Below are 24,299 nucleotides of genomic sequence, written 5' to 3'. Positions count from 1 at the left end.
AGCTACAATCGGTAAAAACAAACTACCACAGAAAACAAGTAGAAACTTTTCTTATGCACTGATGACACATGCACCCAATCAGGAATCCGGAATCATAAATTTTTGCTGATGGGAATGCCATCTTTGTGTCAGGCCGAGAACATTTCACCTTATCCTCATCTTTGCAAACCAAGCAAATTTGGTGAAGCATTGTCAAGGTGTTTTAACAACATAGCAAAGAAAACTAGAAAATCTATCAACACATCAATGAAATTGTAATCGAAAAGCCCAAAAATTGGTTTTGGCGAATAATTTATAAAAACAGATGAGAATGAATATAATTATCATTTTAAATTTTCTGTAATTACTCAACATGACTAACAGCAATGCTTGTAGCGCATGCATTATAAAATAATCAATATTAATATAAAAAGTGACAGGGGTCACAATTCATCTGGGCTCAGATCTGAACCTGGATATCCCTCGATATCCAGCTGACAGCTCCATGCAGTTAAGCCACCAGGTCACCCTTTCACAGTGCAAATTTCTAAGAGCTCTAAAGGGTTGGATATTTAAGGGACACATCAGGGCACCCTCAACTTCTTCACCCAGTCTGTGTGATTTTCCAGGCACCACACCTTCCTGGGCAGCACTGGGAAAGGATCTGGCCCCCTACCCTGACATGTGAATTCCACATGCTATTAGGCTTGGGTGAACTCCATCATCATCTACCAAACTGATCTTCAGGTCGAGAACTCTTGTCAAAGGGAGAGGACCTGAGGCCAACCATGCACAAGCAATGTTCTGAAGTGATTAGAGCCTTGCCGAGTCAAATATTGAGACATCTGCTTCAAAAGACATTTACAGATTCATCTCAAATTATAAGCAGAATTAAATTTACAAAAAACCTAGGTACCACATAATACAACCATAATTTCATTTAACTAGTATTTCATTATTACTATTGGTTTTATACCGGTTAAGTACAGTTTCGGTAGGACAAAGCCTATACAATGATAAAAAGAAATTCCCTTAGCTCTCCTAACTTGAAGACAGCCTGACATCCAACTATACATCAAGACCCTCTTCCATTCCATACAATTCCTTCCTTCCTCATTCTCATCCAACATCCTGGGCGCTTTCTCGCTTGCCATTCATTCTCCCATCTATCAGAGTCTTCAACACCACCAATCAAAATGTTCTGCATCTACTCATCCTATCCAATTTTGATTTGACTTCTCCCAGATACCCCCTCTCCTCTCCCACCATACCTAACTCTTCCTAGTTTGTTTTCCAACCATTTGTTCAATATTATTATTGCCACCCCTTACTGCCTCTCTTCCCCTCTCTGCATATCAACCTAGAACTAACCCTCCAGTAATCCCCAATATCTTTCCATTTCATTTTGCACAGCCCTATTATATCGGCGTTTTCTCTCTCCATATTTTCAAATTATTCTCTCCAGAACATCCTCATTACGTTCCAAGCACCTATTCCAACTTGCTTGACCCTCTTCTGTGTCCTCTGCTTCGCTGCTCACTCTTTTCTTTGAAAGGCTTTTGTGAGATGATGACTGCAGAAGCCTTGCCTTTCCCCCTGCCAGGCACGACACAGTTGATTAGGCCTAATCCCATTGTTGCCAGGACTGATTTTCCCTATACTGACATCATTATATTCTTGGTGATAATAATTGAGTTGGGTTCCCTGCTGCCTTCCTCAATAGTGTTTTTAACGTGACACCATCACTTACTGGCCGCCCCACTGGGGTCAGACGCCACTGCAGCTGAGTAACAGACGCTGTGTGGACTACCTTTCGTCTGGCTCCCAACCTTCGACCTATCTGGCATGGGTGACCCCACCGGGAGCAATTATTATTACTTTCGCCAGCACAGCTCTAGGGGTCATCGGAACACACAAGCACTTCCAACACTTCAAGATTGTAGTCCATGTGAGGTTTAGCTGATATGTTCCATCTGAACATTAGGACTGATTCCCTCGGGGAACTCGGGGATGGTACAGTGAGGAATGTATTGGCTTACAATTCTTATCCCTATCTCTACTTTGGGGGGGGGGGGGGGAGTACTTTTGTGGAGAGCACTTTAAAATGAGTACACCTCTCATCAAAGGGAAGTTTGACCATGGCTGACTAGGCTTCTATCGTAAATAGCAGGATAATGCAGACGCTGGGTTTCTCTTCACTCTTCCTCCATTTCCTGATCATCCAATCCCTAAGTAAGTAAGTAAGTAAGTAATTTTATTTGCCCAGCAGATTTGTACAATTGTAAAAAACAAGCACAGATATAGGACACGTCAATGTTATATAAAGAAATGATAAATACTAAGTACATGTTTAAATACAAAGAAACTCATGGGACAAGAAGTTCATTAATAGAATAAAACATTTTACAGAGTAAATATTTCTGAAGGTTGAGCTTAAATATAGGCAGCTTATGTTGTGCTTTCAGTTCTTTAGGAAGTTTATTAAAAATCTTGAGGCCCATATGTTTCGGTCCATGGGCGGTGGTACAGGTTCTGACAAAGTTTTGGTGGAGGTCAGCAGAGTGCCTTGTGTTATAATTGTGAACGTTGGCATTGGAAAGATAACTAGAGAAGTTGCTTTTGACATACAAAGATGCGCAATACATATACACGCAGGGGATGGGTAAAATTTTCAATTTTTTAAAGAGGGGACGACAGGATGCTGCATGAGTAGCAAAGCAAATAAGTCGGATGATCCGTTTTTGAATTTTAAATATAATATTTGCATTAGGTGTAGGGCCCCATAAAAGAATACTATAAACAACATGAGAGTAAAATTCACTAAAATAAAGAGACAATAAGACCTCAGTATTGACGGTATGCCTAATGAATCTGATAAGATGACAGAGTGAACTCAACTTATTACGAAGTTTGAGAATATGGTCATCCCAAGACAGACGACTGTCAATAGAGATGCCTAGAAAACATGATTTACTTTTTTGTACAATAAGTTCGTTATCAATATTTACAGTTATGCAAGCAGCTGATTTATTCTTATTAGCAAAGTAAATTAAAGAAGATTTACTAACATTGAGGAGGAGGGAATTGAGGAGACACCACTCATGTAACAGCTGGGTAACAGAAACAGAGGTTAATATTAGTGTGTCTACAGAGGAGGCAGACACGAGGACATTTGTGTCATCAGCATAGACGACAGGCAGCACGCCTGGTACAGAGTTCAGTAATGTTGGTAGATCATTTACGTACATAAGGAACAAGATTGGGCCCAGGACAGATCCCTGGGGTACACCACATAGAACACTTTTTACTGGAGAAAGGAACTCTCTTCCTTGTTTACTTAAGGCTACACATTGTTTTCTGTCCAGGAGATAGGATCTAACCCAGTCTAGGGAAGTCCCTCTTATTCCCAGGCATTCAATTTTTCGAAGTAAGAGGTTGTGATTGACAGCATCAAACGCCTTCGAAAAATCGAAAAATAAGGCAAGAGATTCAGATCTATTGTCAAGATCAGAAGTTATTTTGTTAACTGCTTGATATATAGCTGTGGATGTAGACCTGAGTTTCCTGAAACCATGTTGGTTGGGAGAAAGTAAGTTATGGGATTCCAGAAATAATATTAAGCGATTGTAAAAAATCAATTCAAATATTTTACCGAATTGGTTGAGCAATGAAATGGGCCGATAAGAATTCATATCATCTTTAGGTCCTTTGCCCTTGTAAAGGGGCAAGACTTTCCCTACTTTCAACGTGGCAGGGAATTTCCCTACCTTTAGAGATTTGTTTATTAAAAATAATAATGGATGCTTAATTGCCTCGTAAGATTTCTTAAAAATAGTGGCTGGTATTCCATCAAGACCTGCAGAGTATTTATTACTAATTTTGGACATTGCCTTAGTTAATTCATGTTCCGAACAGGGATATAAGAATAGCGAGTTACAAGAGTTGGAAATAAGGGGATATTTGCCACTGTTACACTGATTTGTAGGAGTTATCTGAGATAGGTAATGTTCATTGAGGGAGGATGCCATCTGTATAGTATTTTGATTGAGCTTTCCAGAAGTATTACGAAGTACAATGTCAGAGTTGACATTTGAGATAGATTTGGATTCATTAATCATTTTCCAGGCTTCCCTAGATTTGTTAGAGGCATTAGTAATTCGGGAATTGTTATATGATCGTTTGGCATTGTAAAGAATAGTCCTGTATTCCTTTTTCATAGTGGAGTATCCGTGTTGACTGAAGGAGTCAGTTTTATTTCTAAAATATGCTGCTAAATCTTTCATGTACCTTGCAAGATTACGAATTTCATCGGTAACCCAGGGTTTCTTATTATGATATAAAACTGAGGTTTTGAACCTAATTGGCCCAATGGGAAAACAAAAATTGAAGTATTCAAGGTAAGTAGAATAGAAGTAAAGAAAGTTGTCGTCAAAACAGTAATCGCTGTAAACATTCGACCAGTCATGGGAGCTTAGCCGCTCAAAGAAGTTAGAAATATTCTCATCGGAAAATTTTCTTCTGAAAATGGTCTTGCTGTTACTATTATCACTGAAAGTGAAAGTGGCTAGAAGAGGAAAATGGTCAGAAATATGAGACTCGATTGTTACGGTTTCAGATAACTCTGCACTGGAATTTGTAAGAACTACATCTAGAAGAGTAGAAGTAGTTCTGCAAACTCTAGTGGCTTCCATATTAGTAACAGAAAGGCCAAAGGAAGACAGAATGTCGAACAGATCATATTTAGCTTTAGAGCTTTCTAGTAGGTTGCAGTTGAAGTCGCCAGTTATAATCAGCATCGGGTTAGGAATAGACTTATGGATTAATTCCAACAATGTATAAAATTTAGAAAGGAACACGTCAAAATCACTGGCTGGAGAACGATAAATCGTAACAATTATATAATCACGATTGTTTCCTTTGATACGAGACAGACTGGACTCGAACAGGTGATCTTCATTAAGGGGATTGGAGAACTGGATAAGTGGCACTGAGGAATATGTCAGTCTCACAGACACTAGGATTAATACACCACCATTTTTACTTGTTGCTCGGCAAAAAGCATCGGCGAGAACGTAACCAGTAAGTCGGAACAAAAGCAGTTCCCCCTTCTGAAGCCAGTGCTCATTTACACAAATCACATCAGGGTTATGTTCACTCGTAAATACTTCAAGGTCAATCAGTTTATTGCGCAAACACTGAATGTTAATATGGAGAATCTTTAATTGCGTAGTTATCCTGCCGCAATTTCCGGGCGGAGTCTCCGAAAAGAATAGTTTCCGATACAGATATTTTTTGGCCAGAACTCTGGGGTAAGGAGCTTTTCACGTAAATCTTGATTCACAGACAAATGAAAGGAGGCGTAATTGCCTCTGGTTACCTTAAGTTGCTCAATGTCTACAGCAGAATCAAGAAGATCCGGCAAATTAACCTTCAGATAGGACATGATTTCGTCTTTCGTCGTGTCAGGAAGAAAATTCCAGACATGAACATGAGAACGCCGCGAGATGCCGGAGATAGAGCTCTTGTTATTGGAGGAGCCCATAATAGGTGGTCGGCGTCGCCGCCTTTTCACTTCAATGAAGCCGTCGTCAGGAGAACTGGAAGGAGGACTAGGTGAAACAGCTACACTCGGCTGAGATATGATCGCTTCAGAAGAAGTTTCAGATGATAGGGAGGTAGGCTGTTGAACGCAGGGCATAGCAGGCTCCGCAGATGCATTTTGCCGTTTAAAGCCTCGCGTGAACGGACGATTGTGGATGCGTGTTACCTCGGAACACGATGTCACTTGGCCAAGAGTGCCTGGAGTGGGTTTATCAGAGTTTTGGCGGATAGCAGAGGAGACCACACATTTATTACTCAAAGCAATAACTTCACGATCAGCTTTCAGCTTCACTAGTTCTCGCTTCAGAAATTCAATGTCCGACGCCATGTTAGAAATTTTGACGTCGGACGCTCGACAGAAAAAACACTTCCAAAATAGATCACGGCACTCCAATAACGCCTTTAGTGGCAGGTCCTTAAGTCCGGTGCACTTAGGATGAAAAAACCTTGTGCAGTAATCGCAGCAGATTAGTTTATCAGTGTGTTCGAAGTGTTTTTTACAGACATCACACGAGAGCATAACAACATTGGACGCCATCTTGGGAAAAGAAAAAGCCCTACCAAAATACTAATCTGTTCCTAATGATGCAAATAAACTTGACTGTCAGTCACCAACCCTAAAAACTCATGTTCTAAAAGAAAAAAAATATAAGCACACTTTCATGACTATCCTGACTAGATTCCCATTAAAGACAATGGAAAACTAAACGGGAATATTCAACGCTAAATGAAAAATCAATGCAATCTATGCCAATGACCTAGATTTCACTATTTCTGGCTTTCCTGACTATCTTCCACTAACATGGAGTGCAAAAGATTAATCATGTTTCGCTATAAAGCTGTGGTATCTGACTTGAGCAGCAGCTCAAAAAAAAGAATATCTGGGATTTTTGACTTAGCATACTTTTGTGATTTTACTATTAAGTAGCATTATGAATTATTACAATTTTTTATTCCTGTTATGCCACTAGCCATAAAAAACCTCCCTGATCACGAAGCAAATGCTTAGTAACCCTATCTTTCTTCGCTACAAGATTTCTATGGCATGGACTTGGAATAACAAGTAATTTAACTCTAGTATTATGCACTTTCTTAAACGTTCCATGGTGAATTTGAGAGCATTTGTTAATTTTGATTATACGAGGGTCATCCGGAAAGTAGTACCCGTTCGTGCCGCATGAAGTGCTGACGACGCGAGTAGCCGCTGGACGTGGTCAGATAGCTTCAGTGGCTTGTCTGCCTTCTCTGAGCCAAGTTGCGTGACGCTAGCATTGCCTGTGTTGTTTCTGTGATTGTTTACAATGTTTAAAAAAATTGAGAACGCCGCCAGTTGTGAAGTGAGGGCAGTGATTAAATTCCTCAATGCAAGAAACGTTCGCCCATGTGATATTCATCGCCAATTAAAGGAGGTGTATGGAGACAATGTAATGGACGAGTCGTCTGTTCGGCGGTGGTGTCGCAACTTCAACATGGGGAGGGGGAACACACACGACGATGAGCGTTCGGGGAGACCGTCTGTCATTACAGACCAACTGGTGAGCTCAGTTGACGAATTCGTGAGGAACGATCGGCGCGTCACAATTGATGACATCTGTGAGCATTTTCCCAATGTTTCTCGAACAATTGTTCATGAAATTGTTAAACACCATCTGCATTATGCAAAAATTTGTGCAAGATGGGTCCCTCGCAAGCTTACAGATGAGTGACCCTGTATCTCAATGAGCTGGCGGCGAAGGACTATGCAGCAGGAATACAGAAACTTGTCACACGTTATGACAAATGCCTTAATTTGCTTGGAGATTATGTTGAGAAGTAGTTTAAAGTATCCTCTTTCAAATAAAATTTTTTATGTTTGTTAATATTTACTTTTGTGTCTTTATTTCACGAACGGGTACTACTTTCCGGATGACCCTCGTACATATCAATAATATTTTGTACTAACTTTTTCCATGGCTTAGTGATGGGGGGATATTACGTGAAGTATGATATTGTACAAAGTGTGGCCACATAATTTCCTTTTTAAAAGGGTTTTGCTTTATAAAAATGAAGTTATGTTGTTGCACCCTTTAGCTTGGCTGAGTCCACCAAACCAAACCCTTGAGATAACTATCACTAATAATAATAATACCAATAATATCATTTATACATTAGTTTGAATGGTTTAACTTTTTCAAAAAGGTGCTTATGGCTGAAAAGATTCATGCATATGAACACATATTGGTACTCACCAATGCCGACAAAGGAGTTGGCAAGGTATGGGAGGGCTGAAAGACTGATTGCGAGACTACTGGCAGAGAGGGAACGAGCCATGTAGGTGGGCAGCCACTGCATGATGATATAGCTGCTCCAGTTCATGGCAAAATGGGCAGCGTATATCCCCCACAGCGGCCAATGGCACAGAAACTGAGACCAGTGGACACTTCGGCTCTCCATGGTGGCCTCTGACTCACTGCCATCAACAGGGTCCTTGTTCCACTGACTCTTCCACCCACGGAACTGAAATTATTTGAGAGAGAAAATCAATCCATTAACACTCAACTGGACAGTAGTACTCTCAGAAAGTTGTCTCACAGAAACTTATGCCAAACAGATAACAAAACAAGGTGAAATTCCATAACTCTGACACTTTCAGGTACAGGAATTTTATTTCAGAGCTACATATACTGTTCCTATCTCAACATAATCACATAAAAATTATCATGCACCAAAATAATTAATAACCTCTTTGAGCTACCTTGCTGCTAGAAATCTAGTCGAAAGGTGGTGCATTGATAGTAAAACATAACACCACTGAGTATTACCAACGCGATGAGCATTGGCAACTAACTTTGAGATCACATTTCAGTGATGCCATTTCAATTAACATTGCAATGATTTGCAAATTCAACACATTTTCACTTTTGCCTAAATCAAGCACAATGCCTTTGTTGGTGCAGAAATTTGGTGCTGGTTTGGATTTTTGAAGGCAAACGGGCTCCAAAGAAGGCGAAGACGGTCAAAGTTGGCCGGTAAGGTTATGGCCACGGTCTTTTGGGATGCTCGCGGAATCATCTGCATTGATTACTTGAAAAAGGGAACAACGATAACAGGAGAGTATAATGTGTCATTATTGGAACAGCTGAGCAAAGAAATTAAGGCAAAGCATCCTCATCTGAAAAAGAAAAAGATTCTCTTCCATGAAGACATTGCACGGGTGCACACCTGCGCAGTTGCAATGGCCAAAATTATGGAATTAAAGTTCCAATTATTACAACATCCACCGTATTCACCAGATTTGGCCCCCAGTGACTATTTCTTATTTCCAGGCTTGAAGAAATGGCTTGGTGGACGACGGTTTACTTTTAACGAGGAAGTAACCGATCAAACAAATGCTAATTTTGAGGAGCTTCCAAAATCCTGCTTTTAAGACGGCTTAAAAAAATTGGAAAAATGCTTCGTAAAATGCATAGAGTTGAAAGGAGATAATGTTGAAAAATTAAAAATAAAATTGCCCAAAAAAATGGTTTTTTCTACTTTTTCTAAGGACTTATTGTACCACCCTCGTACTACATGTGAAGCAATCCATTCATCACCTTATGTTCTACATCAAAAGGTAGTTTGGCAGCAGCCATCAAAACTATACACGATTCAATCTGCGCACCACCCTTCACTCTCTCCTCACTCCTTGCATCATCTTTCCCTTGTCTGCCTCTCATCGTGAATCTTCCTGGTCCCTCCTTGGTTTAAAGTCCTCCCACTCCATTTCCCCTTCAATTAACGGTCGTGAGGGTGCTCCCACTTTCCACTTGGTGTGTGCACAATTAGTTCCTGCCTTCTCCTTACAAGCATCATACTCCATGGACTCTCCAGAACTTCAATCTATCACTACATTTGCCACTCTGCCATCAGATTCATTGGAATTCCATCATCTCTCTGTAGCACCACGATTACATCGCCTCCAAATATCCAATTTCCTCTGCTGCTTTCGTCCAAATTCACATACAACACTAATTTCTCATAATGATTCTCCACACAATCTTTCCATATTTTTGCTTTGTCTCAATTTTCAATATTAATGCCACCATCGCTTTCTTGAATGCCATGAACCCTCAACTGGGATCATCATTGCACTTACAGGACATGCATAAATTGAACATACCTTCCGCAATCAAGGCTAAGGGTTAGTCCACTCCAAGCTCAACATATGATGTATTAGTAGCCGATCCCAAAATGCAAATCGCCAAGTGATGGGGATGAGAGCATGCTGCTCGGGAGGATTCGGAGAAGACAGAAGAAGAGAGTGCAGGTGGAGTGAGATGATGTGTGGGACTGGGCTGAGGTGGATTGTAGATCATTGGCATGGCATGGAGGAGGCACAAACCCAACTCGAGTCCCCGCTACAGCCCCTCAAAATATTCCAATCACATGAAGACACACACAAATGTGTTTTAAAAAATGTCAAAATCTGTGATTGAAATTTATAACATTTCTCTTTTTCTAAACATGGAGCTAGTAAAACTCTGTAGGGTCGTTAAAGGGGAATTAAATACTTGAGAAGTGGTCAGAACAGGTCGTGACTCATTTGTACCACCCAAAAATGGATGCTGATAAAATATTTGATGAGCCAGAATAATATTTGATTCCACATAAATTTCTAAACTATGTTTAATTATTCAGATAGCACCTGAACACACTGGATCCACCACAAATCACCACACAAGCACAAAATAGTAGTTGATAAGCAAGAAGCACTTACCCGAGGTGTCTGAGAAGATGGCTCTTCACTGGCCCCCGTCAGCAGAGGCTCCAGTGAATTTGTTTCGAGAGAGGAATCTGAAAATGGAATCATATTCTCTCTGACCAGCAAGCTCCAGAAAATGGCCCACACTAGTCCAAAAATACCAAATGTGTAGAAGGACACTTCCCAATGGATATGCGGACATACCTGCAAGAAAGGGACACTTCTTCAGTACAAAGTCACGAATTGTTTTGAATATAGGCATTACAACATATTGAGAGCACGCACAGAAATTAACCAGCAGTCATGACTTGGCAATCAGCCACAATGGCTGACAGTAACAATTTCCTTTCAAACTTCAGCAAAGACAAAGACTAGAAAATATTATTAATTATTCCATATTTTGAGGCTGTATAATAGCATAATAATATGATGAAACTTAGGCACCAGTGGGCAGTGTTTTGGAGGAAAGTGTGCAGAGTAGTAGCGACATTAGAATAGTGCTAAGTGAATTCCAAAAAAAAAGGAAGAAGAGTGGCTGGAGCAGATAATACTGATCGTGGATGAGCCACAAATACAGCACAAGTGCGTTCCAAGTGTACAGGGAGATGACAACAAGACCATTCTACACAAACGGGAATGATAAATCAGCAAGAAATAAGAATAAAAAGAATAGGCTTCTGGGATAGTTTAAGTCAGGAAGAAGGTACTAAGATATTAAGTGGGAAATAACGCAGGGCAAATGAATTAAGTTCAGGTGATATGTAGAACACAACAGTATTTAGGGACTCTCAAAAACTTACTTCCATAGGTAAATTGCATTATTTGAATTATATCATGTTTTTAATTTTTCCATCTGATTAAATTGATTTGCAAATTTCAAATAGTTCAACATTAGCCTAAAAATAATATGATTTCTGAATAACTTTTCGAGCTGAACATTAAAATGATACATAAACTGATCATTTGTCCTTTGTTAGAGATGACTGCAATAATTATAGTACTATATGGTAGGCACAGTATGGTATGAAAAAATGGAATACAAAATTATTTCCCTACAGAGAATCCCATTTTGAACACACTCCAGTATTCTGAATCCCTGTTCACCAACAAGACATAAGAACCCAACATGGCAGCACTCCATTTCCATTTTGGAACTTCAGCCACAACACCAATGTGTCTTGGTGAAAGCACTCAGCACCATAACTTGGATGGCAGAAGTCCATATGTGATTGAAGTGCACTTTTAGCGACCTATTCACACACTAGCTGTTCATTATACAAGTCCATCAGACCATGTACAAGCCCCATGACATTTTTAGCTTTGAACTTCACCAGAAAACCCAGTTTTCCCTGGGATTTTTGGGTAAACTAGGGACTAAAGCTAGGCTTTCTTTCTTTCTCCTGCACGGTTAAAAATCTACTTATAAACACCACTAAAAGGCTGGAAAAATAATTTCAATTGGGTGAGCAAAGCTCTAGGGGAACGTTTGATATTTAAGTAAGCTATGCAGATGACCAAGTTTTTCAGCACAAGACTATGAAGATCTGGAATGCATGACATGAAAAACTACAGAGTAAATATGAAAGTGGGATTGAAATTATCATAAACAAAGCAGCATGTAGGCATATTGAAGGAGAACCGCAGGATACTGTTCTAGAAAATGAATCAAATATTAGGAGGCACTGTAAAGTGCATGAATATCTTATTTTACTTTGAGAAAATGTATCAGTGGATGTGACCATAAAAGAAAAGTGCATTCCAGGTGAAAAAGCAACAGCTGCTTAGAACAGTTTATGGTGGGAATCATCCACCTATGAAGAAAACAAAACAGAAACATACAATTCCATCATAAAAAGCATTGAAAATCATAGCTGTAAAGGAAGGCCAAGAAAAGAAAAATCAGAAATGCGCTGATGACCAAAATGGACTTGATAAAAATATTAGCTGGAAAATTAGAAGGAAAAGTACAAGAAGTGAAATAATTAGATGGCAATACTATGAAGGTAATTCAACACCATTGATTAGATGACTTAAGAACACAACAATCAAGATGAATTGAGGTGTACCACGGATGGGAAATAAGATTGCCCCTGAGCTAACCCTGGGGTGGTGCTACAAGGGACGGCAGAGGAGAGGCAAACTTGGATAAAATGCAGAGGAAGATGAGGGGGAGGGAGAGAGCAGATTGGAAGGCTGACTTTGGAATGACCACAAGCATAGAGACTGGGAAGACACCGTAGAATGTTTTCAACCATTATTAATAAATAAATACTCCCACTCAATGATTTTTCAGACAATTAGAACTCAAGATATTTTCGTTTGCAAGTCTAATTAAATCTCAGGTTCCTTCTTGTCAGCAACACTTGTGCAAAATAAATATGAATGGAATCTGGTTCTGGCAAGATGCATTCTTTAATCAAACTTCCAATGACAAATCCCTAATGCCATGCGCTCTTTCGAATACATTATCACTCTTTCAATGCAGCCTCAATAATATATATCAAAACATTTCTGCACTTGTTATGTGTGACTGAATGAAATGAAAAAGAAGGAAGAAGGGTGAAGGGATTTACAGAGGACAGGAGGGAGCAGATACCACAGTTCAAAAGTTCATACCCCAGCTGCCAAGACGATATGGGCTCCCGTGCAAAAAATAAATGTCAGACAGGACGAGAGAATACTCATTTGTGAGACATGCAACATCAAAGGCAATCCCATTATAACTGCATTTCTTTTGCCATGAACATCCTTCCGTCATTTTCCAGTCAGAGAAAGATGTAGCAGGAGGCTGCAGTTCAAAATTAACTCAATCGTTGCCTGCATGGCTGATCACACTTTAATGGCACAGAGATGATTTTCCCATCACGCAACTGATGGCAAGCAGGATTCTTTTTCCCATTGACAGATGGCACATTTTTCCTTGCCATTTTCAAAAACAAAAAACTGAAATGACAAAATCTACTTCACACCTCTTTTTGCAAAAATGGAACAGTGTACATCGCTAAACCAATTTCCACAGCAGATCCAGGTTGAACAACACTGCTCAACATATTAAAAATACTATGATAATTTCAGAGCAATGCAGGCCTCGTGCATGCCCTGCCTCCATCAGGTTGATAATATAGTTGCATTCCTGAGTACCAGCATTAATTCACACCACATATCTTATTCCTGTGCACCTCAAAGATCACTAATTATATTCCAGAATATAAATGTGTCTTGATCCCAAAAAATTCATTCATGCCTCATTCATAGTTGCTGGGTTTTTAAGCATCATTCCTGGGAAGATTTTTGTTTACACTAGCCAACAGAACACCACTTTCCAATAAATTAAATATTGGACTTTTAATCTGAATGAAAGATTGAGGGTAAAAAATTAGGTTCAACATCACAAACATAAACAATGGCTGTGGTTGCAGGCCCTCCAAGTCAAAGTCACAGACGGGCACGGTAGGAAGAGTGGGAATAAATACTTGCCAATGATGCAAAAGTCTGTCCAACAGATCCAGCCGCCACCAAATATGCAATGGCACGTGATCTTTCCTCTAAGGGCACATACTGGGCAAATATCTGAAACATCGTGGGCAAGCCTGTGGGGGAGAATCGGTTAAAATACAATAATCAAGCAAGTTCTTTTACAAGATAAATAACTCCCTCATTTGTTATGTTAAATAGTACCATGTAAACTCCAACAAATGCAGAAATACAGGTCAGAAAAATTTATTAATTTATCATACCCAAAATATATTTTTAATTCCAATACTTAAAAACAAAAAAATATAATTTGATGATAGAGCACATTGCTGAAAGCCACAGGACCAGAAATAGACTTTCAGGAATACTCCCAAACAACAGGAAGTGGACATTTCAAGGCAGGGATTGGGTTCGAGAAAGGATGCTTACCTAGGCCTTCACCCAGCCCCAAAAGTGCCCTACAGAGCACGAGGGCAACAACTGAGTGTGGCGCGATGGCTGGAGTGATCGCAGTGGTGGCAGACCAAAGCAAAACGGCAGACAGGAGGACGAGTCTCCCACCCAGGCGACGAGCCGCACATGCTCCAATAATCTGAACGCACAAAGCCATGGAAAGAAGAACACAATTCAGTTAATGTCTCCCAAACATTATTTTAAAATGCCAAAATAAACCAAGGGACAGTAAAAAGTGAAAAGGACAAGAATAGTGTGCGGCATGGAAGAAACATCATCATCATCAGCAGGAAGCAAGTATTCAGACTGATTGCACTGGAATTTTTCCCACCAGGCAACTTGCATCGCCTCTTTTGATTCCTCCCTCTGTATCCAACAACTTTTATTTTGAGACTAACGATAAAAAATCAAAGAATACGAAGCAATGAGGAGATTAATTTACGAGGAAGGAGCAGGGAAGCTGCAATACAGTCACTAATCTCCATGTTGAAAATTATTTTTCAGGTATTTCCATTTACTACAATTAGGAAAAGCCATATTAGTATTACTACATTAGATACCTCAACAACTGGCAAGAGCAAACAAGCCCCAATTTGTGAAAAAACGCCTAAAAGTAGTTCTAACCCAGAGCCTCAATTTGCCGGCAGGACCATTGCACCTTCGAGAGAGGAAACAAAAAATAATTGAATTTCCACACTTCTCTGTTGACATCTCTCTCATTGAAAGCCAGCCTTCGCAATTTAAATTGATATTTCCAGACATATATTTTTTTGTACTAAGTTTTACTATTTTATACTGGGAATTTTGAAATGACTCACAAGAAAGGAATAGAGGCAGTTAAACACAAAATTGGCAGAGACTTCCTTCAATTTTGGGTCAGTATATTCAAATGACCTCCAAGGGATTACCGTGAACGGTGTCACATAAGCAGGTATCAATCCAGCCACCTATGGATCTCAATATGGGGACTCAGAATGGGGGTACAAAATGATGAAACGTTCCTGAATTCTCAAGGCTCTCAAACTTGAAAGCAGAGAAAAACTGAATCACAGAAGTGCCTAACAAAACAAGCAATGGTTAGTTGGCTTGGTGAGGCTATTAGCTCACCTAATGCTGTGCCCAATTGGGCATATTTGTGAGAATCGCAGAGCAGGATGGGGGGGGGGGGCAGTTCCTTATTCCCTGTGTGCCACCCGAGGTTTCCCAGGAAGAAATCACAGCTCGGGTGAAGTTGAGGGTGCTGAGAGGCGTCAACCGGAATAAAACCAGGCACTCCAGCCCATCGCCCAACCCACTGGACAACCACGTCCCCAAGAAACTGAAGCCAATCAAAGCTTTATAATTATTTGACAACGATACATTAGTTTGAATAACCATAAAATATACGATTGTCCACAAGGAAACAAAACGAGGGCTCAAAAATTCAATGATTAGCTTCAATAACATCATACTAGAAGAGAGGTGCCAAATATTAATTTTCCCTGGAGCTAAACGGTTTTCAATCGGCTTTCGCCAGACTTTAATCAGCTTATATTTTAATTCCATGACCAGAATTTGTCAGTTACCACGACACGCCATCCTATTTAAATCCTATCCTGATACCACTGCACTACACTGCTGCACATTTGACACATCGGAAAGAACCTACAAGTTGAGAGAAGTGTTACTAATTGTTTACAGGCGTACCCATACAGAAAGTATTACCATACATAGTAATATTTTCTGCAGCAGCTTAATACTCAATACAAATCACAAACCCTACTTGTTTTAAAATAAAGGTTTATTTTACTTTTAACTACACGTTTTAAAACATTCAAATTCACAAAAAATAGCATTTTTAGATAATTTTTTAAGACAATAGACATTGCATTAAGCGTCCAAGCTCATTTGCAGAATCACTGCTCAACCAATCCTTCCTAATATTTTATATAATCTAAGTATACTGTTGAACACTGATGAGCAGTTTTTTCCGTTAATAATGATACGCACTGGAGAAGATGAGACAAAATATTCTCAACCTCAATGTTTACTCGGGGAAAACGTACGACCGCACTACAGCATGAACACTACAAATATTCAAACGAGCTGGTACGCAAGTAAATCATTTCATTTACACTGGCCCAACCGAAACATAAAGATGCAAAACTTAAAGGTATTCTTAAAATTAGATTGGAAACATAGAAAAACCGGCAAATTGATAATTTGATTTAGCAGACACATTTGCCATCCAAGTAAAATTAATTTCGAACTGGGTTCAACGTCGCCGTTTCATTCTTCACTTCCACACAAACATAAGAATTTTTCGAAAGTCAAGTCAATTGTTGCACGGGTTATTTTCACGTCACTCCTTTTTTTTCAATTTGTCACTAAATTTCCACATATGACAGCGCACATAGCTTCATATTACCTGACTTGTAAAATATCCAACCGGGAATGCTGATAATATCCATCCTTGCCAATGTAAGGTCCATTTAAATTCATCAGTCATGGGGACAATTGTGATGGGCATTATTACCCGATCAGCTGCATTGATGAAGTTTGCAACTGAACACAGGAAAATAATCCTCGAGGACTTCGATGGAGTGCGAAAATTGATCATGCTTACAAGTCCTCACTCAAAATGCACAAATAGTTCTAATTCAAGTCACATGATTAGATATCTTTTCTCAGACAACTTCAAAATAACACCTAAAATAAACTAACTCTTCATCACGGAAACGGAAACAAAGTTTTCCATGTAAATCAAGTTATAAATGACATTTTGCCGCTTAGTGAGGAGCTTATTTGACGTTCAAAGCCCCTTGTTTCGAAGTTTGATAAACGTTATGCTCAAGCATCGTACGTAATGTGCTACAGACTATGGGAATTGGCGATTAAAAATACATATCTGCCAAGAAGAGAATTACACTGATTTAATTAGTCTGTTATACGTCCAAGATTGACAAATAACAAATGCATTGTACATATCAAATTAACTGTTAAACGAAACAGTAACCTAGAACAACATCGGTAAACGTGGATAAGCAGAACTACATCTGCGCAGCAAAACAATTACGAATCAAAACAAGGAAGACAAAATACGTTCAAAAAAGTACTTCGCGCTCGATACAAAGTTCGCAAATGTTGTTGTAGCCTCAGAAAATAGATAAAAAATTACTAAGTTTTATGTATCAGATGTAATTACACATAACAGTGCTATGATTAGACTCATAACATCAAATGATGTCATTTTAAATTCAGGCAAAGCAGTGTAACATTTATTAATGCAATAAGAAGAGAAAAATTTTTAAAAATGTACTGTAAGCGGTAGAATACCAGTTATAAAAGTACAAAGTAGCTAAATTGGTGGAAAAAACTTTTATCCCTGATGGAAAAAAGGAGAGTAAACCTTCATAAAAAACTGTTGGAATAGGCATCAAAGGTCACTAAATTAAATAAGTACAAATGTCATTAGGTATTCGATTTAAACTTTGAACAGGTCCTTTTCTATTGCCGAAGTATTGGAGCTATACTAAACACCCTCAAATGCACTTTCCAATCTTTTTTTGGCAATAATATACTTATTTTCAATGAGATCAATACATGAAGGGGAAAAAACATCAGCGATGTCGACTGCTAGGATTATTATTCAACATTTTTGAAGGATCTCAGTTTTTCCCGGCGTATTGTATTCAGGAAGTTCTCTCGGGTTTCCCACCGGGTCAGCGTGGTGTGCACCGACGTTTCGACGGCTAACTCTGCCATCGTCTTCAGGCTTCAGGCATCGACTTCACCCTGAAGACGATGGCAGAGTTAGCCGTCGAAACGTCGGTGCACACCACGCTGACCCGGTGGGAAACCCGAGAGAACTTCCTGAATTCAACATTTTTATAAACTAAAATAGCACCGATGGAATGTTTCAAACATTGCTGAGTGAGTTGGAAATTCAGTGCGATATATATGGGATGGGAATCAATATAAATAAAACAGATTATGAGATTTTCCAGGAATAAAAAGACTAAGCTAAACATTAAAATGGGAGGGGATAAACTATAGCAGGTAGAACATTTTACGTAACTCGAGAGTGTTTTGGGCCAACACGGTCAAAGTAGTAGGGACGTAAGGAGAACTGCCCTGGGTAAAGAGGCTTTCACAAGGAGGAGGGAGTTGATGAGAGGGACGTTGAGTAAGGATGTCAAGAAAAGACTCGTAAAAACTTTGATATAGTGTGTAGCTATGTACGGCGCGGAAACATGGCCATTGAAGTAGGAGGATAGACGTAGACTGGAGGCTTTTGAAATGTGGGTGTGGAAAAGAATGGAGAAGGTGAAATGGACAGAGAAGAAAACAAATGAGGAAGTACTTGGTATGGTGAGCTAAGAGAGGGGTTTTTTGGGAGAAATCCTGAGGAGGCTGGCAAAATGGATGAAGAGCGTAATGATCGGCAGTGGGATGTAGAAGACCGTGATAGAGGGGATAATGTTAGGCAAAAGAGGAAAGGGCAGGAACGGGATAGGGATGTTGGACGGGATGAAGGGAGGAAGGAAGTACTCAGAGATGAAGAGGGACTCGATGAAGAATAGATTGCTGAATTGTGTTTTGTTAGGAGTCGCCAAACATTTATTTGGTAGTTGTGCCTATGCAAAACCTACCTTGACCTACCGGTTAAGGTAGGTAATAATACACATCAGGGAAGACAGGAGAGGTGACATGTACCTCTCCTGTGTTCCCTGATCCATATTCAAAAGCATCCAATGTACGTCTATCTTCTTGACTCACTGACCAAGTTTCCGAGTCGCAACAAGAAACTGCGAGTAGTTACGAATTCCTCAATAATAACCATTTCTCTTCATCGTCATGGTCCTTTTCATCGTGACATCGTGAAGGCCCCTTTGTCTCCCTTTGTCACTCTTCTTTCGGTAATGTTCCCGCTGCTTGGCCCACCTTCGCAAACGCACAACTCCTGGCCCTGGTGAACTGCTTGCCCTCCAATCACGGTGCCCACCTTAGTCTTCCTATGGAACATCTCTTGAGCGGAGGAATCCGCATTGCTATGGTAGGCCAGAGGTTGCTGCCGCGTCAATTCGGATCCCTTCGGCCCCTCGACGTTGCGGCATGAGCAGCGCCTTTAAAATGGAAGTAAAGGATGGAAGTAAAACACTTAGTGTCTTCCTCTGAGGAGTTTCAGCCGAGCAGGTCGTCAAGCGTTACTCTTGATACTCAAACGCCATCTCTGCGGTCGCGCGTGCATTCTTCGCACTATTCTTGCAGAGTGGACGCAGTTAAAACTGAATTACGCATTAGGGATGTGATCGAAAAACCTTCGTTGCGAAGGAAAGTAAAAGCTGTATTTACACGGAGTCTAAAATGGAGAACGAACGAGGCATTTGGGATCGGGAATTGAGGATTGAACTTTAAACAGCAGCGTAAGCGATGAATAGGAGTTAAACTGAAGATGAGAAAGGAATCGCCGGAAAATACGTAGGAGCAAACCTCCCGCGTTGACGGCATCGCCATGCGTACTTTCGCCTTTGATTTTGGTGCGAAAGGTGACCGCGGAGCAACCCATCGGAAATGAACCCCCTTGGGTGCGTTTTTTTCTTGGCAGAAGGGGGGGGGGGAGGGTTTTGAAATGATGATGTGGAGAAAGTGAAGTGGACGCAAAGGAAAAGAAATGAAGAATTGGTAAATATGGTGAAAGGGCAAAAGAGGGATGTTGTGACACATCTTAAGGGGGCAGGAAAAATGGACGATGGTCGTAATGCTTGGCTATGGGATGTTGAAGACTCTGATGGATGGGAAAATTTTGGGCATACGAAGAAGGGGCGGGCATAGGATATGGATGTTGGATGGAAGGGAAGAAGGAAGTACACGGAGATGAAGAGGGACTTGTTGCAAAGTATGATGTCGGGTTGTCTTTTGTTAGGAGGGGCCAAGGAATCCTTCAATATGCCGTTGTGTCCATTTTAAATATAGGTGAAGGTAAATATAACAGTAATAAGCGTAAATAAACTTGTTTTTTTCAATATCCCATCCCACCAACAGGTGCCCATATCGGATTCGGTAATTTACCTCGAAGGAAAACATTATGTCCCATAATTGTTTAATCCGTCCCAAAGTCATATAGCTGAACACTCGGGAGGCAAACCAATTGTGCGGGAGAAACTATAAACCCGACCCTCACGTTTCTTTTTCAAACTGAACTGTTCCCTTATTCTGACCCTCACGTTAGGGGGGGCGAACACGTAGTAAACAAGGGGCCGGAGTCGGAAAATCGCCAAGGAGGGAGGGGTTGGGTTGGTAGTGCCGCAAAATGCCGAGAGAAACGAACTCCGGCACGGACGATCGCTATTATCGAGAATTCAAAACTGCCATGTAGTATAGCACTCGGCTCGTTTACCATCGAGCCGTGGGCGAATGTGGGGTGTGATGGTAGGAGCAATATTAATCCATTAACTCCGCCACCGATACACCACCATTCGTATCCTCCCCACCCCCCGTCCCGAAGGCAGACCACCGAGGAAATCCCGGGCTTGAGTTCCAACGGAAAGGTCGCGGCGGCGTGCCGAGTGGGGGAATGGCGTCGTCCGTTCGGCTTTCCTCGGCAGCCCTCGTGTCCCGCTGGCGGGAAGATCGTTCGTTGCCTCTCCGCCCCCTCGGGGAGGCTAGGCGCGAGAGAGGGGCTCCGCAGTAGTCGGGCATCTGTGTTGTGCTGGTGGTGGTTGGTTTGCAGTGGTGGTGCCATTGGAATGCGAAGGAAACCTTGTCCTCTCCAGTGATGTAGCCGTCTCTCTCTCCTCCCCTCGTTCAGAGAGTGCCCGATTGTTGCGCCTAGGGATAGTGTGTGCCGTCGTGAAGGAAACAATGAGTGCCCATGCGTAGCATAACAGCGTTTTGGAGCGGAGGGGTTTTTTTAGTTCGATTACGAATTCCATTCCCGCCACCAAACGGGAGGGGAAGCTCGCTGTTTGCCGGGACGTGATCAGGAGCGCCGGCGGAGATCAGGTAAGATGGATTCATCCACTACGTGGCCAATGAGAGTGATACCACCGGCGGGGTGCTTTTCGACGCCCTTTATCGTCGAAGTCGTTAAGTGCTGAAGCGGTTCGGCTCTTCGTGAAATATCGAAACGCTATTGTTGCGTCCTTTGAAAAAAAGAATTTCCACGAATCAATTTTATTTCTTCGCGTTCGGAAAAATGCAAAATTCTCCTTTAAATGTACGCACAATGATAGAATTACAATTTGTGCCAGTGTCAGCGTTTAAATTACTTGCAAGGTTGAAATATTTTATCTAATGACTTCATTGAAGGCACCCATCACCAAGAGTATTTTTGCTGGGAGACCCGGGGACACCTGTGCGTTCCCGACGTAATATCAACGTTTGTATCGAATCATTCACCTGGAAGTTCAAGCTTCCGACTTTGAAAATCAATTAATATCAATGAAACTTATCGAAGCAACGGGAAATCTACGGTGGCGAATTTTTTTCCTCCGTGCCCGATCCTGGGTCCCAATCACCATGGTAATATCCGACATTCTTGCGATTACACATTTCATCACAGCAATTACGTGTTGAGAAATTGGCGAAATGAATGCTTCAAGTAGGCGAAAGAGGGTCGATCGAAAACTATGGGTGCCACGGTGCACCCCCTTGCCAAACAACTTGGTGGAAATAAAGTGGTCCCATTAGGTGCAGCGGTATGAGGGTACCTGAGGAGGTAGCGAGGGGAGGGAGCAATGAGCTAACCGCTTCTTATGATAGACGGACGTGAAATTCACGGCCCAACGGCTGTTTGACAGCCTTCATTGGGAAGAGGAAGGCGTTCTTGGTGGGAAGTGATAAAAGGAATAAGGGAGAGGAGAGAGAGAGAGAGAAGGGGCATCAGGCAGCAGCTGGTCTCCCGAGGGGGCGGGGAGAAACTTCAACGGCCGCATGGGTGGCGGCAACGGTGCGACTGTTTGAGAGACGACATGTGAAAACCGCAGATGGCGCACCTGCCTCAATTACCCTGACTTCCTCATAGCTTCCCTCTCCTCTTCCTCCGCTGCTACTTCTCCGTTTTTGAGGGAGGAATGTGACCTTCCTAACCCCTGCGCCTCCTCCCCCGCGTCCGAACACACTCATGGCCACGGGCGAAGGGATGCCCGCGGAGGGGGTGAGGTCGCTGTCGGGAAGCACGCCGATCTCTCGTCTCATTTTCGGTTCGGTCGTGCGACCACTTTCCCTTCGACGGCCTTCTTCTCCAATCTTATCGGCCGCTACACACAGTCACCGATTCAGAGGAGCAGAAATGATATTGGCGGACATTGTGAAATACGCTGCGTTGGAACATCCTCACATCGGATCCATTATAACGTGAAGCAAGCAAGTCGGGAACGTCTCCGGAGCTTCGTCTTGCGAATATTTTGGGGAAGGAAAATGTTGAGGGGATCGGGATTGGTGCGGTGGCTATCGCACTGGCTTCCCACCCAGAGGATCAAATTCCAGAAGTTCAAATCCCGGTGGTGTTGAATATTTTTCAGTGGTATCTCCTTCCCTACTTGAGGTGCTTTTTGGATGGCACTTTGAGTGATAACGCCGTCCGTCGGATGGGACGTTAAGCTGCGGACCACTTGGCGCCTTTCGCAAAGAGTAGGCTAATGCCGACGCCGGGTTTCTCTCCACCCTTCGTCCTTTCCTGTCCATCGCCTATGGCACAAATGATCTCAGCTGTCGGTCGCCTCCCCTAAATATTACTCCTAGGAAAATGTTGAGGTGTTATTTCGGTCAGATCCCACCAAAATACTGGTTGAGAATTTTGGACCCCGCGAAAGGACTCAATTCCTCTCTCAAACAGGGTTCACAGAGAAAGGGTGTCCGCTGCGTGAACAATCGTCAAATAAGCGAAACGAGTCATTAACTGTTTTGGGTGGAACTGGATGTACGAACTCTGCATGCACGAATGAAACCATCAGATAAACACATCCAATCGATTAAAGGGATAATTTTTCCATTGCACAACACGATACCACATTTTGATGGGCGGCAATTTGAGCATCGTCAATGCTACTAATTACAATTACCTCAATGGTTGGCGGAGGAATTTTCCCTGAGCCGCGCGAGGTGCTTTGCAGCGTAAGATGTGGATTGCCTTTCAATTGAGGGTAGCAAGTGGAGTAAATTCGGTCTAATGTGAGTGATATTAGCGGCGGAGAAATTAATCTCCCTGATTTGAGGAGCTTGAAGCGTGGACGACGCGGTTGCTATTGTTTATGGTCCCAAAGAGTATCTCGGCCTATCCGCTCGAATGGATTACCGGAAACAGGTGGATGTTTGTTATTGTCCTTATTGTTATGTTTAGGGCTTATGTGGAAAAAGGGGCTGTACCCCCTCAATCTCGTCTCATTAAAAATCCGTTGAGTGAATAAAGATAAAAATTATTGACTATCTCCATGACGGGCGGTTTCGGCAATGGCATTTTGGTGATACGGGGCACCACGATCACGTGGAACGCGTATTGCCATCACCGTTTCTGTATGTAGAGGGAATGATTGAAGTGGCATAGGAAGAATTGGAGGTAGGAATAAGAGTGGGCGGGGAATTCGTAAAATCAGTTAGGTTTGCTGATGACCAAGTTTTGGTTTGTCAGTCAGGCAAGGGGTAGTATTGCTGAGTGAATTGGAAATTCAGTGCGACAGGTATGGGATGAGAATCAATATTAATAAAACAAAGGTTATGCGATTTTCTTGAAAGAAAAAGGCTAAGCTAAACATTAAAATAGGAGGGCAAAAACTAGGGCAGGTAGAACAGTTTACGCATCTCGGTAGTTTTTTGGACCAACATGGTCAAAGTAGTAGGGACGTAAGGAGAAGAATTGCGCTAGGCAAAGAGGCTTTCACAAGGAGGAGGGAGTTGATGACAGGGACTTTGAGTAAGGATGTTAAGAAAAGACTCGTAAGAACTTTGATATGGAGCGCAGCTATATACGGCGCGGAAGCAAGGCCATTGAAGCAGGAGGATAGACGTAGATTGGAGGCTTTTGAAATGTGGGTGTGGAGAAGAATGGAGAAGGTGAAATGGACAGAGAAGAAAACAAATGAGAAAGTACCTG

At 41.6% G+C, this 24,299-nt stretch overlaps 2 protein-coding genes across 5 annotated transcripts in view; one reads left to right on the top strand and one right to left on the bottom strand.

Moving 5' to 3' along the window:
• Positions 1 to 17,261, bottom strand: part of LOC139694932 (uncharacterized) — a 49,603-nt gene extending 32,342 nt beyond the window's left edge. For 2 of the 3 annotated variants that reach the window (XM_071593444.1, XM_071593445.1), the window contains exons 1-5: positions 16,635 to 17,261; positions 14,204 to 14,366; positions 13,778 to 13,890; positions 10,316 to 10,504; positions 7,809 to 8,076 (exon numbers count right to left, since the gene is read on the bottom strand). In XM_071593444.1, coding sequence (XP_071449545.1) covers positions 7,809 to 8,076; positions 10,316 to 10,504; positions 13,778 to 13,890; positions 14,204 to 14,366; positions 16,635 to 16,826 — 925 coding nt within the window. In that variant the 5' untranslated portion in view covers positions 16,827 to 17,261. Of the gene's footprint in view, positions 1 to 7,808; positions 8,077 to 10,315; positions 10,505 to 13,269; positions 13,340 to 13,777; positions 13,891 to 14,203; positions 14,367 to 16,634 lie in introns of those variants that run through there. The other variant, XM_071593446.1, reaches the window with a different exon arrangement.
• Positions 17,262 to 20,914: 3,653 nt separating this feature from the next.
• LOC139694942 (uncharacterized) overlaps positions 20,915 to 24,299 on the top strand; it is a 164,808-nt gene continuing 161,423 nt past the window's right edge. For both annotated transcript variants that reach the window (XM_071593461.1, XM_071593465.1), the window contains exon 1: positions 20,915 to 21,211. The gene's annotated coding sequence lies outside the window, so the exon portion shown is untranslated. The remainder of the gene's footprint in view (positions 21,212 to 24,299) is intronic.

Source organism: Hetaerina americana, unplaced genomic scaffold (assembly GCF_022747635.1).
Source record: "Hetaerina americana unplaced genomic scaffold, ioHetAmer1.1.p SCAF_6, whole genome shotgun sequence".
Lineage (NCBI taxonomy): Eukaryota > Metazoa > Arthropoda > Insecta > Odonata > Calopterygidae > Hetaerina > Hetaerina americana.
Note: the sequence above shows the minus strand (reverse complement) of the source record. Positions and strands in the feature narration are given on the sequence as shown.